The 20063-nt window shown below is 56.5% G+C and overlaps 1 protein-coding gene across 4 annotated transcripts in view; it reads right to left on the bottom strand.

The window, feature by feature from the left end:
• SDK1 (sidekick cell adhesion molecule 1) overlaps positions 1-20063 on the bottom strand; it is a 513421-nt gene that overhangs the window by 116564 nt on the left and 376794 nt on the right. For all 4 annotated transcript variants that reach the window (XM_021087982.1, XM_021087980.1, XM_021087981.1 and 1 more), the window contains exons 20-21: positions 15653-15844; positions 13350-13471 (exon numbers count right to left, since the gene is read on the bottom strand). In XM_021087982.1, coding sequence (XP_020943641.1) covers positions 13350-13471; positions 15653-15844 — 314 coding nt within the window. The remainder of the gene's footprint in view (positions 1-13349; positions 13472-15652; positions 15845-20063) is intronic.

Raw genomic sequence — 20063 nt, 5'->3', positions numbered from 1 at the left:
CGTTCTCCTTCCCGAGGAGGGGCCGGGGCCAGCCTCCATGTGCCCGTGGCTGCTGCTCCCTCTGGGTTGCAGAGCCCGGGCCCTGTTTCTGCCCCGAGTCCCTCCTCCCGCCTCACCGGAGGCCACGGTGCCCAGAGGTGAGCTCAGGACCGGATCTCATGGGCTCTGGGCATGCGGGGCATGGGTCAGGCTCCTGAAGCAGGGGCCAGGCGGGTAGGAGCCGCAGCCTGGGGCCCCCGGCAGCACCCACAGGGCTCTACGCCCCAGCCCCGGGATGCGTGGGCCTCAGCTGCAACAGAGAAGGTGGATGGGCTCGTCCGCTAGGACCATGGCTTCCCTGGAACTCACCCTGGAGGATTTACCGGGAGGGGCCTGCTTGGGGCCTGGGGTTGGGGGAACCATGGGGCCCCCTACCCCCTGAAAGCTCTCTCTCGCGGGGAGCACGTGGGCCAACAGAAAACCAAGCAGCCCGGCCTTCGCTCCTCGGCCCCAATCGCGTTCCGGTGGGACGTGCACCTGGAGGCAGAGCTTGGCTCCACACACCTGACGTTCCCGGGGGAGGTGTCCCAGCAAAGGCCCGCCGGGGACGCGGCTGGGTGCCTCGAGCAACCTGGGTGAGCGCCCTGCCTGGAGCCCCCGGGCCCCCTGCTTCACTGCGCCTTCGTTACCCAGAGACCAGCCCTGGGCAGCAGACTGTGCTTTATTAGCCCCTAACACTCCCGGAAACAGCTCCTATTGAGAAAGTGGCTACTCTGACGCACAAATAAGCACTAGGTGGGCTTTTTTTTTTTTCCTTTCCTTTTTCAGATGGAAACAGTTTCATCTGTGCCCAAGTGCTTACTGCCAGCATCTCCATTACAGAAAACTGCGCTCAGAGTGGGAGAGGCAGGATGCTAACGGGCCGTCAGAGCACAGCCAAGGCCAGGGGCCCCCACAGCCCTGGGAGGCCAGCGGGGGCAGAGCGAAGCCACGGCGCTTGCCGTCTCCCCCCTTACAGCGCCGTAAACATGTGGGGAGAGGGGTTTTGGTCCCTCTGTGGTCAAAGGTTACTAAGTAGGCAGAGAATTACACAAGCAGGAATACCTAGAAACGCTGCTTTTGAAGATTTTAACCCACGTCTGAGCATCAGCGTATCGCAGGACCTTTCAATGGGCTCCTATCTAGGGATTAGGATCTTTGAGTCCATGATTTTCTGACAGTAACAAGAAGCACTTTAAGCATGGGCAGCATTTAAAGGACATTCTTCTGCAAAGTGACTCAGAAGCGGATTGTGACGGAGAAGCGGATCGGAGTGGAGGAAAGCACGCGAGGTCCCGCCACAGAGGGTCTGCTCAGAGCCCGGTCCTCGCTCCTGGGGGCTGCTTGGCACAAGGAGAGGGGCGGGAGGAGTTTCCCAGCAGATCCCAGAGGCCGCAGGTGCGCTTCTGGGCGGGGCCACGTGTCTGTCAGGAGAAGAGGGGAGTGGGGTATATTCTACCCTGAGTTGGTGGGAGCCTGCACACTGGCCGGGCAATGACGTGCCTTCGGGGGCCTTTAAAGACATGCCCGTTCATTCTCTCTCTCTTGGGAAGTGAAGCTGTGGCCCAACTTGCCCTGAGAGCTGAGCAAATGCCGCCGACTGTGAGAAAAGATGCAAGTCCTCATCACAGCCTTTGAGGATACACGAAACAGATGTACGGGACACAAGAACAAGAATGACTTGGTTGGAACTCTGGGATTCTAGAATGCTGAATCACTGGGACGAGGATGGAACTAATGATTTCGATAACTCAGGTCTGCACGTTAACATGTTTGGGGCAGCCCTCACCCTTCCTTTCAGAAATGCAGTGCAAAGGAGCCCAGTCAGGACCTGTGCAAAGAAGGTGTCCACACAGGGGGCAGTCACTCAGCTCAAAGGACTGTCCAAACAGGGGGTTCAGCAAGGTCACAGACCAAGGATGCCGAGAGTGGCAGGCCTGATGTAAATGTGCAAAGGGAGCAGCTTGAGGAAACAGATGGTGCTGGATGTATCTGGAGAAGCTAGTGTGAACTCAAGCTTCTCAGTGTAGACAGATATGGGGACAGGCCTGGATGCAGACCTGTGTGTGCATGAGCACGTGTGTTTCCTGGCTCCGGGCCCTGAGGGCCGGGGGCGGTGACACTCCAGGAGCGATGAGCACACCGAGTGCCCAGATCTTGACGTCTAAATACCACTCTCCACTGAAAGAACCCAAGATTCCTTGGAGAAACGGCTGGGAGAGAAGAGAAGAGAATAAGATGAGCCAAGAACACCTTGTGCTACAAAGCAGGAGGTGCGCAGAGTAAGAGGAACCCATGAGAAGCCCACAGAAGGCAGGCAGAGGGCCTCCCCCTGGTCAAACGCAGGAGTCTGAGCATCAACACAGACAAGGACGCAATGGATTGTAACACAAGATAAAACAGGGATCCGTGAGTCCACACTCCTATAAACAAGTGAATAAATAAACGAGAAGAGAAAGCTTTTCCTTTTGACAATAAAAAGTCCCATCAGTAAACGCAGAAGACATGATTGAATTAGAAAGGTCACGATCGGGTGCCTCGTTCCACTAATTAATTCTGACAAGACCTAATCAGGGAATGACAAACTAGGGATGTGAGAGGAAAGAGAATGAGATTGCCACACAACTGCACAGTATCTGCCCCCACACACTCAGTCACCGTGAAGGTAACTAACTGTCCAGTGAGTCTCATGAACGCCACCGAAGACAGGACATTTCCAGATCCCGTTCACCCCAAAGGATGCAGGGGGGAGAGCTGGGCGTCACCTCTGTGACATCCTGACCGAGACACATCATCTGGACCCAAGCATGAGAAACACACAAACCCAAGTCGAGGGCTCTCCTAGGAAACGAGTGGCCTGTGAGCTCTGCAGCCGTCGAGGTCAGGACAGCCAAGGACTGGCCGAGGACCTGATCCAAGTGCGGGAGGTGGAGAGAGGACGGCCGGGAGCCACGTGTGCTCCTGGACTGGAGGCTTCTGCGCCGAGGACCTTTGGGGACAACTGATGGACCTGATGGGCTCTCTGGGTGAAGGGTCATTCTTTGCTGTATTCTCGAAACATTTCTGTAGTTTTGAGATACTGTTCAGGTGAAAGGTGAAAATGAACTCCGGGGCAATCTCAAACTTTAAAGAAATGGCTACAGGAGTGCCCGTGGTGGCTCAGTGGTAATGAACCCGACTAGCATCCCTGAGGACGCAGGTTTGACCCCTGGCCTTGCTCTGTGGGTTAAGGATCTGGTGTTGCCGTGGCTGTGGTGTAGGCTGTCAGATGCAGCTCTTGACTTGCCCCCTGGCCTGGGAACTTGCATATGATGCTGGTGCAGCTCTAAAAAAAAAAAAAAAAAAAAAAGAGAGAGAGAGAGAGAAAAGCAATGGCTACAGTTTGGTGGTGTGCTGGCTGTGGGCACAGCAGCCTGGGGCCCACACTCGGGCCACTGCTCACGGCTCTGCACCATGGGCCTTCCCCGCACCGGCCACCCTGAGGCCTGGGTGCACGCTGGGGAAAGAGCAAGGCCACCCCTGGGCAAGGCGAGGGGTCTGCCCAGATCAACCTCCCCGGGGAACCTCTGGGCCTCTGGGGAGAGGCTGGACCACTGACGCCCAGCACAGGCCCCGCCGCAGGACGTGGTAGCTTTTCAAACCCCCACCCTCCATGTCACCTGGGCAGTTACCTACAGACCGGATGGTACCGGGACCCCATGTCCAGTGATGCTGACGACCTGCCCCGAGGTGGGGTCTGGGCGTGTGGGTGGGTCCTGCGGTCTGCCTACCCTGTGGCTCGTGGGATGAGGACCCTGGCACTTTAGGAAAATGGTCCATGCCCTCGAGGTTGGCAGCGGCCTTGCCTCTCACCTCCCTCTCTGCAACAATCGCATCTTTATGAGAGCTGGTGAGAGAGGAAGCTATTGATCTCAAAAGCCAAACCGACAACCAGAAAAGGCCACATTCACCTATGAACGTGGACCTAAAACTCTTAAACCCAGACGAAACCCAACAAAATAAACATCCCATGTGTTCATCTCGGGAACACTGGGACGGGTGAACACGAGACTCACGACGTAAACCACCTTCCCAACAGACGAAAACCACCACCAACTCGATCCACGTAAAAAATAGATTGTTTTGACAAAATTAAACTTACTTATGATTTTTAAAAAATCCTAGTAAACAACAACAACAACAACAACAACAAAAAAACAAAAAAAAAACGCATACCTCCTAGTAAACCAGGATCAGAAGAGTGGCCTTACCCCAACACAGGTGAGCTCTAAAAACAAAAACCCCCAAGTTCCCCAAAAAACCCGTCACAAATGTTGCCAGCGCCATATGTGACCATAAAACCTTAAACGAATTTCGAAGTTAATAACAAGACAAAGGCTGTTCTTATTGCTGCTCTCCGCAGTGTGAGACGGGAGCATCCAGCCCTTCTATTAAGAATAATCAATAAAAAGAAGAAAAAGAGAAATGAAGGATATAAAGATTTCAGAGGAAGAAATAAGCCTAGTAACAGGTGGTGTGACTTCGTGACACTACAGCAGAATCAGCAAACTGACGGGAGCCTGTCCAAGCTTCCGGCCATGGTGGCTTCACAGCCGGCTGGGCGGTGGCCCAGGCCAGGCGTGATCAGGGGCCCAGGCTGCTCGAGCCGGATCCGCTCCTGCTGGGCTGTGTGACCGGGCCTGCCTCGGTCCCTCGCGTCTCGTCTGCCAGAGTGGCTAACAGCAGCCACCTCCCAGAGCCAGGACAAGGATTAAATGAGTTAATGTTTGCGAAAGCACTTAGAACACATGAGAGGTCATTACACAAATTAATAAGAATTCAAACATCGATCGTGATGCTACCTGTGCCAGCAAGAGTCAGAACATGTAATTTACAGCGTACACATTAATTAATCCTCCTGGCCATCTTGCCATAGCCGGCTGACCGTGGTTTTTTTTTTTTTTTTTTTGTCTTTTTGCCATTTTCTTGGGCTGCTCCCGTGGCATATGGAGGTTCCCAGGCTAGGGGTCGAATTGGAGATGTAGCCGCCAGCCTATTCCAGAGCCACAGCAACGCGGGATCCGATCCGGATCTGCAACCCACACCACAGCTCACGGCAACGCTGGATCCTTAACCCACGGGGAGAGGCCAGGGATTGAACCCGCAACCTCACGGTTCCTAGTCGGATTCATTCACCACTGCGCCACGACGGGACTCCAGGCCGACTGTGTTTTCCATGAGGACAGTCAGGGTCCCGTGGAAGCCGATGACGTCCAGGGTCACGGAGCAGGGCCAGAGCAAGAAGAAGGGGGCCAGCGCTGCGGGTACCAAGCCCATGGGGTCTGGAGGGCTCCCTGACTGGCCCCCAGTTTCCGGCCTTTGGGAGCAGAGCGAAGGTAGCAATAGACAGCCCTGTGCTTTTGCTGGGAAGACAGCAGCTGACGAAATTCGATTTAAACAAGTGGGAAGACCTATCATGTTCCTGGGTGGGAAGACTCGGCATCATAAGATGTCAGGCAGGTGAGAAAAGTCCTCCACGAGTCAAGCCATGCGGGCACATGTGTGCATGTGTGCATGTGCGTGTGTGTGTGTGTTGGTGGAGGTTGGGGAGACCTCATCAGAAGTGAAAGCACATTTTACTGCATCTATAATTAGACAAGGGGGAGTTAGCGCACGACAAGCCAAACTAACAGAACAGAACGAAAAAGTCAGAAACAGACCCAAGTGCCTTTGGGAATTTAATACTACACACCAATCAGGAGGAGAGAAAAATGGGTTTTTTAACAGGCGGCTTTGGGACAATCAGACAGCTATTTGCTAAATGATTTAAAAAATGGATCCATACCTCACGCCGCAGAAAAGTACCAACTCTAAATAGATGAAGATCTAAATGCAGCCATGAAACCATGGCAGCGGTAGAAAAAATTGGGTGAATTCTTTTTAACCAGAGAGTGAGGGGGAATCTTCCTATCTAAGACTCAAAGTCCAAAAGCTTGCAAGGAAAGATTGATAAATTACACTTCAATTTTTCTGGCATGGCAAAAAATTACATGTATTGCTGGTGGAAATGCGAAATGTACCACCTGGAGGGGAGGGATGTGATGTCTCAAAAATTTACATACGCATTCACTGTTTGACCCCCAAATCCCATCCCAAGGAACCTATCCCAAAGAGTCAGCAGCAAAAATAGAAAGTGATGTTGCACAAGGCTGAAAACAACCTTCGAGCAGAATAATGCTCCCCTCCAGCCATCCCCTGCCCCCCTCCCACGAAGGTCTGAACACTCAGTCCTGGGACCTGCGGTTATGTGATTCACACAGCAAGAGGGACTCTGCAGAGGTGATTAAGCTCAAGAGCCTTGAACTAGGGAGACTATCCTGGATTATCGGGGGGGCGGATCTAGTCTGTTCTCTGAGTCCTGAAAAGTGGAAGAGGGTGGAGGAAGCGTGGGCCAGAGAAGTGAGGAGGGAAGGGAGAGTCCGAGCCTCGGAAGGACCTGACCCACCATTGCTGGCTCGAAGGTGGGGGAAGGAGCAGCCGGGGGTGGTGACGGCCAGCTGGGTCCCCTGGCCCCCAGGAAGGGAGTTCTGCCCATGGCCTGAACGAGCAAGGGGACCAAGGTCTGCTAGAGCCCCCGGCAGGAACACCACCTGCCCACAGCTGGATTTCGGCCCTCCGAACCCGAAGCTGAGACAGCACGGAGGTTCTGGACGATGGCTGTGGCCTCAGCAGGGGAGGGACGCCCGGCCCGTGTCCACCGGCAGCGGACCAGCTCGGCCGTCCACACGAGGGAAGACCACGCGGGATCTGCTCCACGACGTGTCCGCACCTGAGCAAGGAAGGGGCCCCCAGCACGGATGCTTGCTTCCGCGGCCACAGACAGAGGGTCCGCCGAACACCTGACGGGGCTTTGGGGACAGAGGCCGCGGGGTAATGGCAGAAAGGCGAACACAAACATCTCTGAACATACCTGTTTGTTTGTGGGTTTTTTTGGCTTTTTGTCTTTGTAGGGCCACACCCATGGCATATGGAGGTTCCCAGACTAGGGGTCGAATCGGAGCTGTAGCCACCAGCCTACCCCACAGCCACAGCCACACCAGATCCGAGCCACCTCTGCGACCTACACCACAGCTCACGGCAACGCCGGATCCTTAACCCACGGAGCAAGGCCAGGGATGGAACCCGCAACCTCATGGTTCCTAGTCGGATTCGTTTCCACTGCACCACGATGGGAACTCCATGAATAGACCTACTTTTAAATAACAGCTTTGAAACCGGAGGGAAGGGAGCAGGGCACAGCCCTTAAACGAGTGACGGAGCCTCGGGGATACGACAAAACCCGGTTAGAACCAACCAGGTCCAAGAGGGCGGGCGATGGGATTCCAGGGGACCCTGAGCTGCGTTCTGCACTCGGGTAACGCACAGCAGGTGAAGGACGGGGGCAGCTCCGGGGCCGACCACGACAGGCCAGCAAGTGGGTGATGGTCCAGGTCCTGGAAGCCCCCACCCCTTCCCGGAACAGGTGGCATAACCCTCCCACCCATCAGCCTGTGGAACTGCCCGGCCCCTGAAAACGCACCCCTCCACACTTGGGGGCCTCTCATCTCTCGCCTTTTGAGACGGCCCCCATTCTCTCTCTCTTGATAAACCTACTTCTTAGCTCTCATCTTGTCTCTCACGGAATTCCTTCTGTGCTGAGACATAGGAACCTGAACGTCCGTAAGTCTTGGGAGCAGGTGTGTGATTTTAATTAAGAAAACAGTGGGTTATTCCAATCTGAGGGGTACGGTTTGTTTTGACTTTGAGATCAAGCAGATGCATTTATAGGCTCAAAAATAAGTTTAATTAGTTAATTAATTAATTTTGTCTTGTCTTTTTAGGGCCACACCCACAAGCACATAGAGGTTCCCAGATTCGGGGTCCAATTGGAGCTGAAGACACGGGCCTACACCACAGCCACAGCCATGCAGGATCCAAGCCACATCTGCGACCTACACCACAGCTCACGGCAACGCTGGAGCCTTAACCCACTGAGCGGGGCCAGGGATCAAACCCTCGTCCTCTGGGATACTAGTCAGGTTCACTAACCGCTGGGCCATGACAGGATCTGCTTAAATTTAAAATATATAAAGAATTTTTCTTTTTAAGTAAAGATGGTTTTTGAAGAAGACAATCAAAAACACTGAAACGAATGAACCTAATTTTGTGGTAGGTTGCTGACAGACACACTCAGGGAAGAATTCAGACTCCGTGTTTCGGCTACAAGACGTGTAACACGTGGAACAGTGTCCTGTGGCCTAAGGACAGCTACTTGGACGGCATTCGGTAGACTCACTGCTGGCAGGGCACTGGACGTTCCGATCGGGATAGTGTGTAGAATAATACGATAAAGAAGATACGTAACTTTGTTAGTATTTCTAGACGTCACAATTTTCGTGCGAGAGAAAAGGTTAAAATGTATATTCAAAGTTAGGTAATCTTAACGTTAAGTGGAAATATTGGTTTGAACTCACGATGTTTCCAAAGACCTGCATTTCCTCTCTCTGTCCACCGGAAAAGTCTAGAAACAATGCCCCATCGGCAGTGATGGCTGTACACCTTCGCCCACTCTTAGTGCCCAGATTGTGGTCTTTAAATGCTATCTCATGGCAGTTCCCGCCAGGGTCCAGTGGTTAACGGATCCGGCTGGGAACCATGAGGACTTGGGGTGGTTCGATCCCTGGCCTCGCTCCGTGGGTTAAGGATCCGGCGTTGCCGCGAGCCATGGTGCAGGTCACAGACGCGGCTTGGATCCTGCGTGGCTGTGGCTGCGGTGTAGGCTGGCGGCTGTAAGCTCTGATTCAACCCGCAGCCTCGGAACTTCCACAGGCCTCGGTGTGTGGCCCTAAAAAAATTAAAGAAAGAAAGAAATACCATTTGACCCTACGTGAAAGCCGGTAGAAACGGCTCAGTTTGAGCTCGAGGTGGGACACGCCGGCACAAGATGCTCCCGACGTCCCCCTGGATCAGAAAGCAAGGACGTCATCGGAGAGGGGTTATCCTCACGTCAGAGCGTCTAGAACGAGAAGGAGGGCGCCGCCCCCCCGTGGGTGATGGGAACACGAGCGAAACCCCACACTCGCCTACTGACGCGCGGGGAAAGAGACGGCGGCGAGAAGGAAGGGAGGGCGGGAGAGACAAAAAAAGGAGGGAAGGATGGAAGGACGTTAGCAAGCGAGCTCCGCCTAATGCCGGGAGCCACGGGGCAGGCAGCCGACGGCAGCCCCCGCCTCCCACGCTCAGGGCAGCTCGGCAGCCTGAGCGAGCCGGGCGAGCGCGTCGTCTCGGAGTCCAGCCGCTAAGGGAGGAGAGATGGAGAGAAATCCACCGCTCGGATGACCCAACCGCTCTACCTCCAGGCGTCTACCCACAGAGACCTTTCCACGTGAGCAAAACGACACACTCGGTGATGCTCGTGACAGCACGGTCTGCGAGTGCAAATGGGCTGAAAACTGGCCAACTGCCCGTCGGTAAGAAGCCAGCTCATAAATCTCCTTCACCTTCATCCCGACTTAGAGGCGGCCTTAAAAGGAAGGAAACACCTGGAGAGGATGGTGGGAAAATGCATCCAGCACTGGCAGGCGGAAGAGAGCAACAGGCGGGATGGAAAAGAAAAAAGAAAAGTGCCGCTCAGCCTCTGAAGGCACGTCTCCACTCCGACAAAGATCACCGCTGGGTGAGACCCTTAGACACCAAGCTGACGGGGACCTGGCTGCACATGGAGCCAGGGTTCCACGTTCTGAAGTGACACGGAGACACCATGTGTCCCCAGATGCCCCCAGCCCCACCCAGGGATGACTCTTGACAACAGCGCCGACAATGCAGAAAGGATCCCAGGGACGCTTTAGAATGGACCTCCTGTTCACAGGAGGCCTGGGGCAGAGGGACACGTGAAGGGACCCCACGAGGACACAAGGGACGTCTCCCACGGAGGGCGTGCCATGGGACACCTGCCGGGATGTGTCACCAAAGCCACGGCACAGGGAACAGGAGGGGCTTCATCCCTCGTGACAGAAGAGGCTGTGTGGCTGGCGGGGACGGGGCGTGCACGTCCGAGTCACAGCTCGACAAACTGCACACTCTAGAAACGTCAAGTTCAATGAAACCTTGAGAAAGCTGTTAAAGTTATGAAAGAAGGATTTAAGAGACACGACAACCAAATGCATAGTGTGAACTCTGTGTGGATTCTGTTCTTATCAAAACTGTAGTGGGGCGTTCCCATCGTGGCTCAGTGGTAATGAACCCAACTAGCATCCATGAGGTTGCGGGTTCGATCCCCGGCCTCGCTCAGTGTTAAGGATCCGGCATTGCCATGAGCTGTGGTGTGGGTCGAAGACGCAGCTTGGATCCCGCATTGCTGTGGCTGTGGTGTAGGCTGGCGACTACAGCTCCAATTAGACCCCTAGCCTGGGAACCTCCATATGCCAGGGGTGCGGCCTTAAAAAGAAAAAAAAAAAGCAGTAAAAATATGTTTTTGGAGAATTGGGGGAAATCTGAATGTGGACTGATTCCAGACAATACAAAGGAATTTTACTAATTTTATCAAGTGTGATAATGGCGTTATGAGAACAAGTATCCATATTTTATCGTATTCTTTTGGCCGTGCCCAGGGCATGTGAAAGTTCCCGGGCCAGGGATCGAACCTGTGCCACAGTGGTGGCCTGAGCCACAGGAGTGACGGCTCGGGATCCTTAACCCACTGAGCCATCAGGGAAGCCCAAAGTTTCCACAATTTAAGACAAAGCTTCTCTTGAAGGAAGACAGGGCATGAGATGAGCACACGGGCGTAACCCGGATACAGACATGAAACAAGGTTCCCATGAAACCCCAAGGGGATCGGGGCTGTGACGCCTGAGATCACTTTCTCTCCTTCCGGGACTCTGTGCACCACTGTACTGCACACCTGTTAACCTGTATCATCTCGTACAGCAACTCGATTTCGATTTTAAAAAGGGGGAAAAAAGATGTGTTGATTCCTAGGCGTGAAATAAATAAGATAACAAGGATTTAACGCGCAGTGCAATGAATATACAAGCAGTATCTTGTAATAACTTTACGTGGAGTATAATCTATAAATCAACGAGTCACTACGTGTACAACTGAAGCCAATATAATATTGTAAATAAATGATACTTCAGCAAAATGTTTTTTACATTGAGAAAAAAGAAACCACAAAACAGTCCAGCCACAAGAAAAAGTGGGCCTTGAAGGGTCTGGAGAACAGAAGGGAGAAACCCAGGTGACGGATGAGGATGCGTGAGAGCTCCTCAGGTTGTGCTGTTTCCTTTTGGGTACATTTAAAATGCTTTCTGTTAAAAATATGAACAGAGCAGGAGTTCCCGCCATGGCTCAGGGGAAACGAATCTGACTAGCATCCATGAGGACACAGGTTTGATCCCTGGCCTTGCTCGGTGGGTTCAGGATCTGGCATTGCCATGAGCTGTGGTGTAGGTCAAAGACACGGCTCAGATCTGGCGCTGCCATGGCTGTGGTGTAGGCCGGCAGCTACAGCTCTGATTCTGCCCCTCGCTTGGGAACCTCCATGTGCCGCTAGTGTGGCCCCCAAAAAAACAGACCAAAAAAAAATATATATATATATATAAAAGTAGATCAGTTGCGGGACGGGGGCATAAGGCAAACACACTGTGCAGAGAGCTGCTGTGGTTCAGCCATCACCTCTTCTTGGACAGATGGAAGGACCCTCCCCAAGCCCCTGGCTGGGCTGCGGGGACAAACTCAGGCAGGAGCCTGGATGGTCCTGGGTCTGGTTCTGGAAGCAGATGCAGGCCTGGGCCGAGAGCCATGGCGGGGCAGGCACCTCTGCTCTTGCAGCCCGGCCTGGCCCGATGATGCCTGGCTTGTGTCCCTGGCGTTCCTCGCGCTCGGGGACCTCAGCCCGGGGACATCGAGGACAGGTTTCCCCCCTCTGTGCCCTCGGAGCGCTCGCCTGCCACATCAGGCAGACTTTGAGACACCAGAATTGTTTTTCAGGAGATACCACAATTTCTCTCCTTTCTTGTTTTTTCTTTTTCTTTTGACTTTTTAGGGTCACCCCTGCAGCGTATGGAAGTTCCCAGGCTAAGGGTCAAATGGGAGCTATAGCCGCCGGCCTACACCACAGTCACAGCAACGTTGGATCCAAGCTGCATCTGCAACCTACACCCCAGCTCACAGCAACGCCGGATCCTCAACCCCATGAGAGAGGGCAGGGATCGAACCTGCATCCTCATGGGTACTACTCAGATTCGTTTCCGCTGTGCCACGACGGGAACGCCTCTCCTTTATCTTCTTCTGCGTGTGCTCAGTTCGCTGTTATTGTTTCGGTCCTCACTCCCTGGGGTGTGCTTTTCCGTAGGATGCGAGGCCGCCCCACACATTATCTGTTTCGAGCTCCTCGGACTGATGCGCTCCCGCGAGCCGGTCCCCGCTGTCGGAACCCTGCCGAGGTTCCAGAAACGGCTGCATGAGGAAAGCCTTGAAGATGCAAATGCTGTCGGGCCCTGATATCGGCCGTTTCCAGGTGTGAACCGTCTTGCACTAGGGGCACAAGCACAGGCCTGAGCAACACGAAGGTTCCCGCTGGACAGTGACTATGTCCTGTAATCGGCCTTCCATCATCTTTCTCAGAGCTTCTTGGCACGCGGGGCTGTGGCGTGAGTGGGACTGGACCGCGTCAGTCTGGCTCCGTGACTGCCCTCTGACTCCCAGCTGGCAGTGACCTGCTCTGTGCCCTGTGTCAAAGGTCCACCCTCTGGGTCCCCCGCGCCCCCCCCCCCCGGCCTCCCCGCCTCTTTGCCTGAAAAGCGCGTGCTCCCTTCTCCGCAACGGGAGGCTCTTTCTCCCGAGAGAGCACCTTTCTCCCTCACAGCAGAAACTTTGTCCCTTTTCGTCTACTGCCGGGTCCTCCCGCCTAGAATTGTGCCTGGAAATACACACGCTCTACCCACGTGGTTGAGCAAATGCAAATCCACTTGTGCAGCTGATAGGAACGGGGTCCCAGACGGCCCTCCCGGCCTGGAGGCTGACTGGGACCCAGGATGCAAAGAAAGGTCTCGACGCCGCCGTCCCATCTGGGCGCCGATGCTGAACCGCAACGTTGAGCTTTCAGCCCTCCTCTCACTTCCTCCATCACCCGGAAGACTCCAGCCCTGTGCCCGCCGCCCGCACCTGCCCCATCCCGCCCCACAGCCCCGCTGTCTCCAGCCTCTCACAGCGCCCGAGGCGGCCCCAGCTACCGATGAGCCGCCGGTCTCTGGCTGAGGTCCCCGTGCCGCTCCCGGAAGGGCCAGCCCTCGGCGGCGGGGAGACCATACCTGGCCCTCCACGATCCACCTGGAGATGGACGTCTTCCCGTCGTAGCCCGGCCGGAACTGCAGGGTGGCTGAGCGGGGGCTGATGTTGGAAATGACCAGATTGGAGGGGGCGCCGGGAAGTTCTGGAGACGAGAGAGAGAAAAAGTGAAGGTTTACATCTGCCACAGCCTAGGACGGCGCATCACACAGGTCAGCAAGCAGGCAAATTGTTTCCCAACGCTTGTTTATCGAAACAGGACTTGGTTTCAAAACCAAGGACGTGAGAAGCAGAGCTTTCCAGGAACATGCTGGCAGCAGGATGGTCACTCCGACAGGGTCCCCCGTTAGGCTCCAAGCCACCTGCAGGGTCCTTAGAGGCGTATTAGCGTGGCTCCCAGAGGACGCGCCCTGAAGGTGGGTAAGTAAGTGGCAGACACTTGTCAAATGAAGAAAGGACAGAGGAGGGTAACTCTTCCAGGCTCCTCGGAGACACAAAGGACTGAGTGTCCACCCTCCCTCGGACAATGACCGTGACGCCTTCCAGAGGAGGGGCGGAGCCTGCACCCCAAGTATCTCCAGGCAGCTTGACACAGCAGGTGCGCAGGTGCTGAGTCTTTGGCTTCCTGGGTCTGGTTTCCAAGACAACCAAATGCAGGTGAAAGTGCAGAACGCTTCCCACCCCGCCTGTGATCTGTTGCCCTGGCAACTAAAGGGGGCCTTTCTGTGTGGCTCCATCATCCCGGGCTGCCCGTGGCTCTGCCTCCTCCAGGGACAGGGGCCCCAGGGAGCCTGGCCCACCCAGACGTGAAATTCTGGGAGTTAAAAACACACACTCTTAGGTTCTTGGGCAGCGCAAACACTCTAGAGGAAACCCTGGAGTGAGACGAAGGCAAGAACGACGTGAAGCAGCAGCAGCGGAGGCGCTCAGGCGGTGCTGCTTCCAGGACGGTTTCCTAACTGGCCACGGCCTGGGCTGCCTCAGGGTCCAGGGACCGTCCTGCACAGGCAGCGATGCTGGATTCTCCAGGGTCCTTTCCGCATTCGCACGTCATGAATCTGAAGCGGAAATGTTTAAATTCCGAGGACAAGGGACTCTTCTGTGTCGTTCTCAGCTCTGGATTCTTTGGCTGGTTCTTCGGTCACTGACGGGTGTGACCTTGAAGCAGAGCAAACAGAATCAGCCTCCTCCTAAGTGAAGATCGTGACGGGATTCTGCTCCAGCCAATACCCGTAACCCTGGACGTGCCCGGGGATGGACCCCGGCTCTACCGACCTGGCCCGTCGGGGAGGCACCTGCGGCCCCGTGGCCCCCGGCCTGGTGGCTGGTTTGCTCAGCCCGGCTGGGCCCAGCCACCCTCCAGCACCCCCTGCCCTACCCGCACCCAGTGTCGTGCTGGGCTCAGGAACGCTGGAGGCAGAGGCCCTGCAGAGGTGAGGTCAGCGAGCCCACCTCCCTGTCCTGCTGGACAGTCTCTGAGCCATCCAGGGAAAACGTCGTTCACACACAGGGACGTGACCCCAGGGTTCCCCTCAGTCGCTGTACAGAAGCCACTTCCAACAAATCAAACTACACGCCCTCATCATCAGCTCACCATCACCGCAGGACGCAATTTTAAACATGCTTTGGGAACTAGCTGTTTATGTACAATAATGCGTCTGTTCTTAAGCCAAAGACTTTGTTCTCAAAAAAAAAAAAAAAGAATGCATGTATTTTGTAAATGCCTTTTTTTTTTTCTTCTCCTTTTTAAGGCTACACCTGCGGCATATGGAAGTTTCTGGGCCAGGGGTCGAATCAGAGCTGCCGGCCTACGCCACAGGCGCAGCAACTCGAGATCCAAGCCGCATCTGCGACCTACACCACAGCTCACGGCAACACTGGATCCTTAACCCACTGATGGAGGCCAGGGATTGAACCTGCAACCTCATGGTCAGATTCGTGAGCCACCGACGGGAACTCCTCCGGGTCCTTTTCTAAACCCGCATCTTCCTGGCTTTGTTGGGTGAATACAGTTTCGTGCTTCCTCGTCTTTGCTGTTGTATCTGCTTCCCTATTTCTCTCTCTCAGCCGAAGCCCGCGTCTTCCTCCGAGGGGTCCCCTGTGTGCAGTTCCGAGTCCAGGCCCCTCTCTCTCGCCGTGTCCTTAAGCACAGGCCCAGCAACCACACCCGGCAGGAGAGTCCGGCTGACGCTGCGCCACTGGCACTGACCCACAACCCCTCCCAAAGGCCCCAGGGACTCCTATCCCCAAACGCCCATCCACTCCCAGTGGCACGAACGGCCAGGGGACGCGCGGCAGGGGGCCGCCCGGGGCCGAGGGCACTGACCTGGGGGCACTCCGGAGGAAATGGTGGACGAGGTGGCCAGGCCCACGCCCACGGCGGTGACGGCGGCCACGTCGATGGTGTAGGTGGTGAGTGAGGACAGCCCCTTGATCTTGAACTCGTGCGTTGTGCTGTTGAGCGTGAGCGTGAGCCTCGAGTCGTTCCTCCCGAACACCTCCCAGGAGACCTCGTAGCCTGCAGACACCACACAGAGTCAGTCCCCGGTCGGGCTGCACGCCCCGGGGCCGCCCTGCCCGATCCGAGCCCCCCCCAACCCCCGGGAGCGCGCCAGGGGCCCCTGCAGCCTGCGAGGCCGCTGCCCCTCCCGAACACCTCCCAGGAGACCTCGTAGCCTGCAGACACCACACAGAGTCAGTCCCCGGCCCAGGCTGCATGTCCGGAGGCCGTCCTGCCTGATCCGAACCGCCCCCCACCCCGGGAGCGCACCAGGAATGGGGGGGGCTGCAGCCTGCGAGGCCGCTGCTCCTTGGAAACAGATGGGAGCCGGGCCCTCCACTTGGGCCCCCACCTCCCCCAGGGCCAGCGGCTGCAGGAGGAAGGGCTGGGGTCTCAGGACCTCAGGACCCGGATGGGATGTGAGCTCCGCTTGTCAAACCCCAGAAGTGCGTCACCCACACTCCACCTGGATAAGCCAGTCTCTTGATTACACGGTTCCCCAAACCAGCCGCTTGCTCCCGGCCTGCAACCAGCACAGCTGCTTTCCCCTTTACAAAACGATCGATACAACACTTTTTGCCTTAAATTCCCTCCACCCCGGGGTGGCTTCCTTCCAGCTCTGCCTCCCCCAGCACGTCCGAGCTCCCTCTACTCCTGCAGCCAGCGGGGCATCCTGATCACAATTTATTCAGCCTTGGCTCCGACCTCCATCCGGGGCTCAGGGAGAAAAGACGCGGCCAGCTCCCGAACCAGCCCCCGGGGTAGGGGTGGGGGATGCGATTGGAGGACAGCGGGGAGGGAAGGGAAAACGCTGAAAATGCTTGTTCTCTGTCTTCCCGGCCCGTGAGCTCGGGAGCCTGCAGCACGGAGGGGCGCCTGCAAGCTCCTTCTCACTCTGATGAAAGCCATAAATATAGTGAGAAACTGGCACGTGCAGGTAAACACGAATTTAGAGGAGAGCATCTCAGGACTTTAATATTTTGGAGGGAGAAATAAAGCCTGTTAGAAGGGGCAGCCTATGGGCTGTCCACACCGCCTGGAGACCTCTGGGTGCTAGAGCTATGGGCGTGGACGGGGCCGTTGAGGACGCAGGGGCTGCAAAGCACATCCGAAGCCCCTGGATGACCTCACCGTGCTGCTGGCTGTGGGGTCTCCACCCCAGGCCCGTGTGGACCACAAAAGCCGGGCAGCCCGCGGCTCCAGCTGCCCCTCGGGCTGCACGCCGTTCCCTCTCCGCAAAGGTGGACTGTGGACCGTGGAACCTGTCTCGTCAGGCTGCCTGCCCTCCTGTCCCGCCTCCCTCATCTCAGGGGGCCCGTACAGACGCCACCACCCCAACGGCCTGAAATCAATCACCTCTTTCTTTTTGGCCAGTTCAGAAGTTGGGAACTGATTTGCACAGTTAAAGAAAGACAAGCCCTCGGGGCAGCGAGGCTCAATGACTGGAATACGGAGAGTACTGGTCACCAGCTTCCGGCAGGGCACAGGAGCCTGGCACGGACAGGCACGCACGCTCCCTCTCGACAGAGCCTGGAGGGTGGGGCCGTCACTGCCCCCATCTCACAGAGGAGGAAGTGAGTGAGCGGAGGTTGGAGAAGTGGCTGGAAGGGGCCTGGGCTCCTCACACCCCCCGGAGCCTCCCCGCCCCAACCTCCGACGGCTCAGGCGGACAGGTACCCCAGGGCGGGCTAGCCGGCCGCCTCTCCAAATCCCCTGATGGTCAGGGTTTTCCCTGACGGTGCAGGGGAGAAGGCTGTGGCTGTGCACATTGTTAATGTTACAACCTTGTCTGCCAGCTTTTTTTTGGCTGTGCCTTCGGCGTATGGGAGTTCCTGGGCTGGGGATCAAACCTGCGCCTCCATAGCAACCTGAGCCCCTGCGGAGACAACGAGGGATCCTTAATCGGCTGCATCATTTGTCCTTAACTCCTGGACAAATGTATCTGTTTAAAACCTGTTTCTGGAGCTTGCCGTGGCACAGCAGGTTGGGGATCTGGCATTGTCTCCACAGCAGTGTGGGCTGCTGATGTGGCTCAGGTTCCATCCCTGGCCCAGGAATTTTGGTGTGCTGCAGGCTCAGCAAAAAAAAAAAAAAAAAAGGCTGTTCTTCACCAAATGTTACTAAAATAGAGCCTCCTGTTCTGTGGGGCCACCCGGAGCCCAGGCCCGGCAATTCCAGCGCCTTTAGGACAGAAGCACTGCTGAGATCTCCTGGCGTCAAAACTGACCCATCCTGTGGACTGAACTGCCATGGATGCAAAGAAAGCCCTTAGACCACTGAAGACACTCGTGGACGCAGCAAAGGACGTGGCAGACGGCGGCTGTGAGAACGGGCCAGCCCGGACGCGCACAGATGGACAGAGGGTGGGCATGTGGCGGGCGCGGGAGGGAGGAGGGGCGGCCCCCACCCCGAGCCAAGGGCCGGGCCTCCAGCTGGCGTCCTTGCTGCTCCAAACGGCTGCCTAACTGAGAGCAACGACCGGAGCAGCCTTGGAAATAATTTTGTGTTGATCTCGAGTAAATCCTTCAGGACAGCAGTGCATCCAGCGCCCAGCCGTCTGACTGCATCCTGGCTCCCATCAATCAGCCTTTATGGAGCAGGTTCCAGAGGACGCCCAGATGTACAGCCCAGCCCAGCGGGTGATTTGCTCCATGGCCCTGCCTGCCCGCCTCCTGGGCCCAGTGAACCTCCCGGCACCAAGGCTGATGAAGCCGCGTTGCCTCTGGGGCTCTGGATCGCAGAGCGGCCGCGCCGGGACCAGAGCCTCAGCTGCCTACTTGGCAGCGGCCACTAACAGCAGCCTCGGCGTGGACGGGCGGCTCCGGAGGGACGTGGTCAGTGGTGCCACGTGGATGTTCCCCAAAGGTTGATGTCCCCCCAGGTGGGCCCACAGACCTGGATTTTCACTTGCTGTACCTGGTGAAATACTCTCCCTTCAGCATGGAAAAGGCCACTGGGGTGCAGCCAGCACGCTCCGTGGGAAAGGCAATTTGGGGGGTGCTGCTCTGCGTCAGGGGCAGAGTGTCCAGGGCAGCGGGAGCCTCTCGGAGGGCAGGGGTCACTGGGAAGTGACAGCAGGGGCGTGACAGCCAGGGTCTTGCCTCTGGGAGGTCCTCTTTCCCACAGCCTGTCCCACGGATGGCGCCGCAACTCTGGGGCTCCTGGCTCATTGTACAGTCTGGGTGGGAAAGGCCACGGCTCAGGCAGGACAGAGATCGGGGGCGATGTGGCCACCAGAGGTCGGGAGGGGCGGCCTGAAGCTCCGGCCTGGGCCTTCGGGGCCGCCACCTGCATGCGCTCCCAGCCCAGAGGCCCTGGAAAGCCCGCGTTGCAAAGGCCAGGGTCGCCAGCAGACTGCCGCTCGTCACCACAGCTATTTGTGTGATAAGCCACGAAACTGGGTTCATTAAGTGCCATTGGCTGGGGCCAGCGGCTGACCATAAATTGGAAGTATGGGCAACCACCGCTTCGCTCCCCTCGGCTGGCTGCACCGGGGTTTCCTGCGAGACTGGGAACCAGGAGAGCCTGCGCTCACCAAGGATGCGGTGTCCTTCCTGCCACAGCCGCCCACCCAGGAGGCCCCGGGCAGGTTTCCGCCGCGCAGCCAAGGGTGGAGCCTAAAGCCCAGCTGGCAAATGCAAGCCCTCTTCCCCCATCGGATGGGGCAGCCCCAATTCCGCCCCAGACAGGGGCTCAGAAGGCCAGGGCTGGGCAGCCTCTTTCCTCCAAGTCACGGCCTCCTGCTAGGCTTTCGGCACCTCGGGTCTTTGCTTTCCTGGTCCCTGCTTTTCCTCCCTCTGTGAGGTTTAAAGCGCTATTAAACCGCGCCCCTGCTGTCCGCGCCATCCTCCTCCGTTCCCCCACCCCCTGCAACAGGGGGACTTTTTCATCTCACACTCGGCACAGCGACCCTCTCCTAGGAAGGCCTCAGAACGTTCAACACGCGGGGGTTTTGCTGTCCAATTTCCATAGTGACTTCTTCCCATTCCTGGACTTAGTGCTTGAAGTGGGTTATTTCAAAACCTCGGCTTCTTGAGGGCAGGACCAGATTCATAAATTCACTTTATTTCAAAGTGAGGGTCGGGGCGGCCTCAGATCGAGGGTGCCCTTTGCCGTATGCTCGGTTCTGGGAGGGCGTCTGGTCGAGTACAGGTGACCAGGGGGCACTTTGCAGATGAGAAGCGGGGGGCGATGGCACGGTGTCGGGGCGGGCTTCTGAGTAACAGGTGAGGAGGGA

This window comes from Sus scrofa, chromosome 3, assembly GCF_000003025.6.
Source record: "Sus scrofa isolate TJ Tabasco breed Duroc chromosome 3, Sscrofa11.1, whole genome shotgun sequence".
In the NCBI taxonomy this organism is placed as follows: Eukaryota; Metazoa; Chordata; class Mammalia; order Artiodactyla; family Suidae; genus Sus; species Sus scrofa.
The sequence above is the reverse complement of the archived record's forward strand: the minus strand, read 5'-3'. Positions and strand labels throughout refer to the sequence as shown.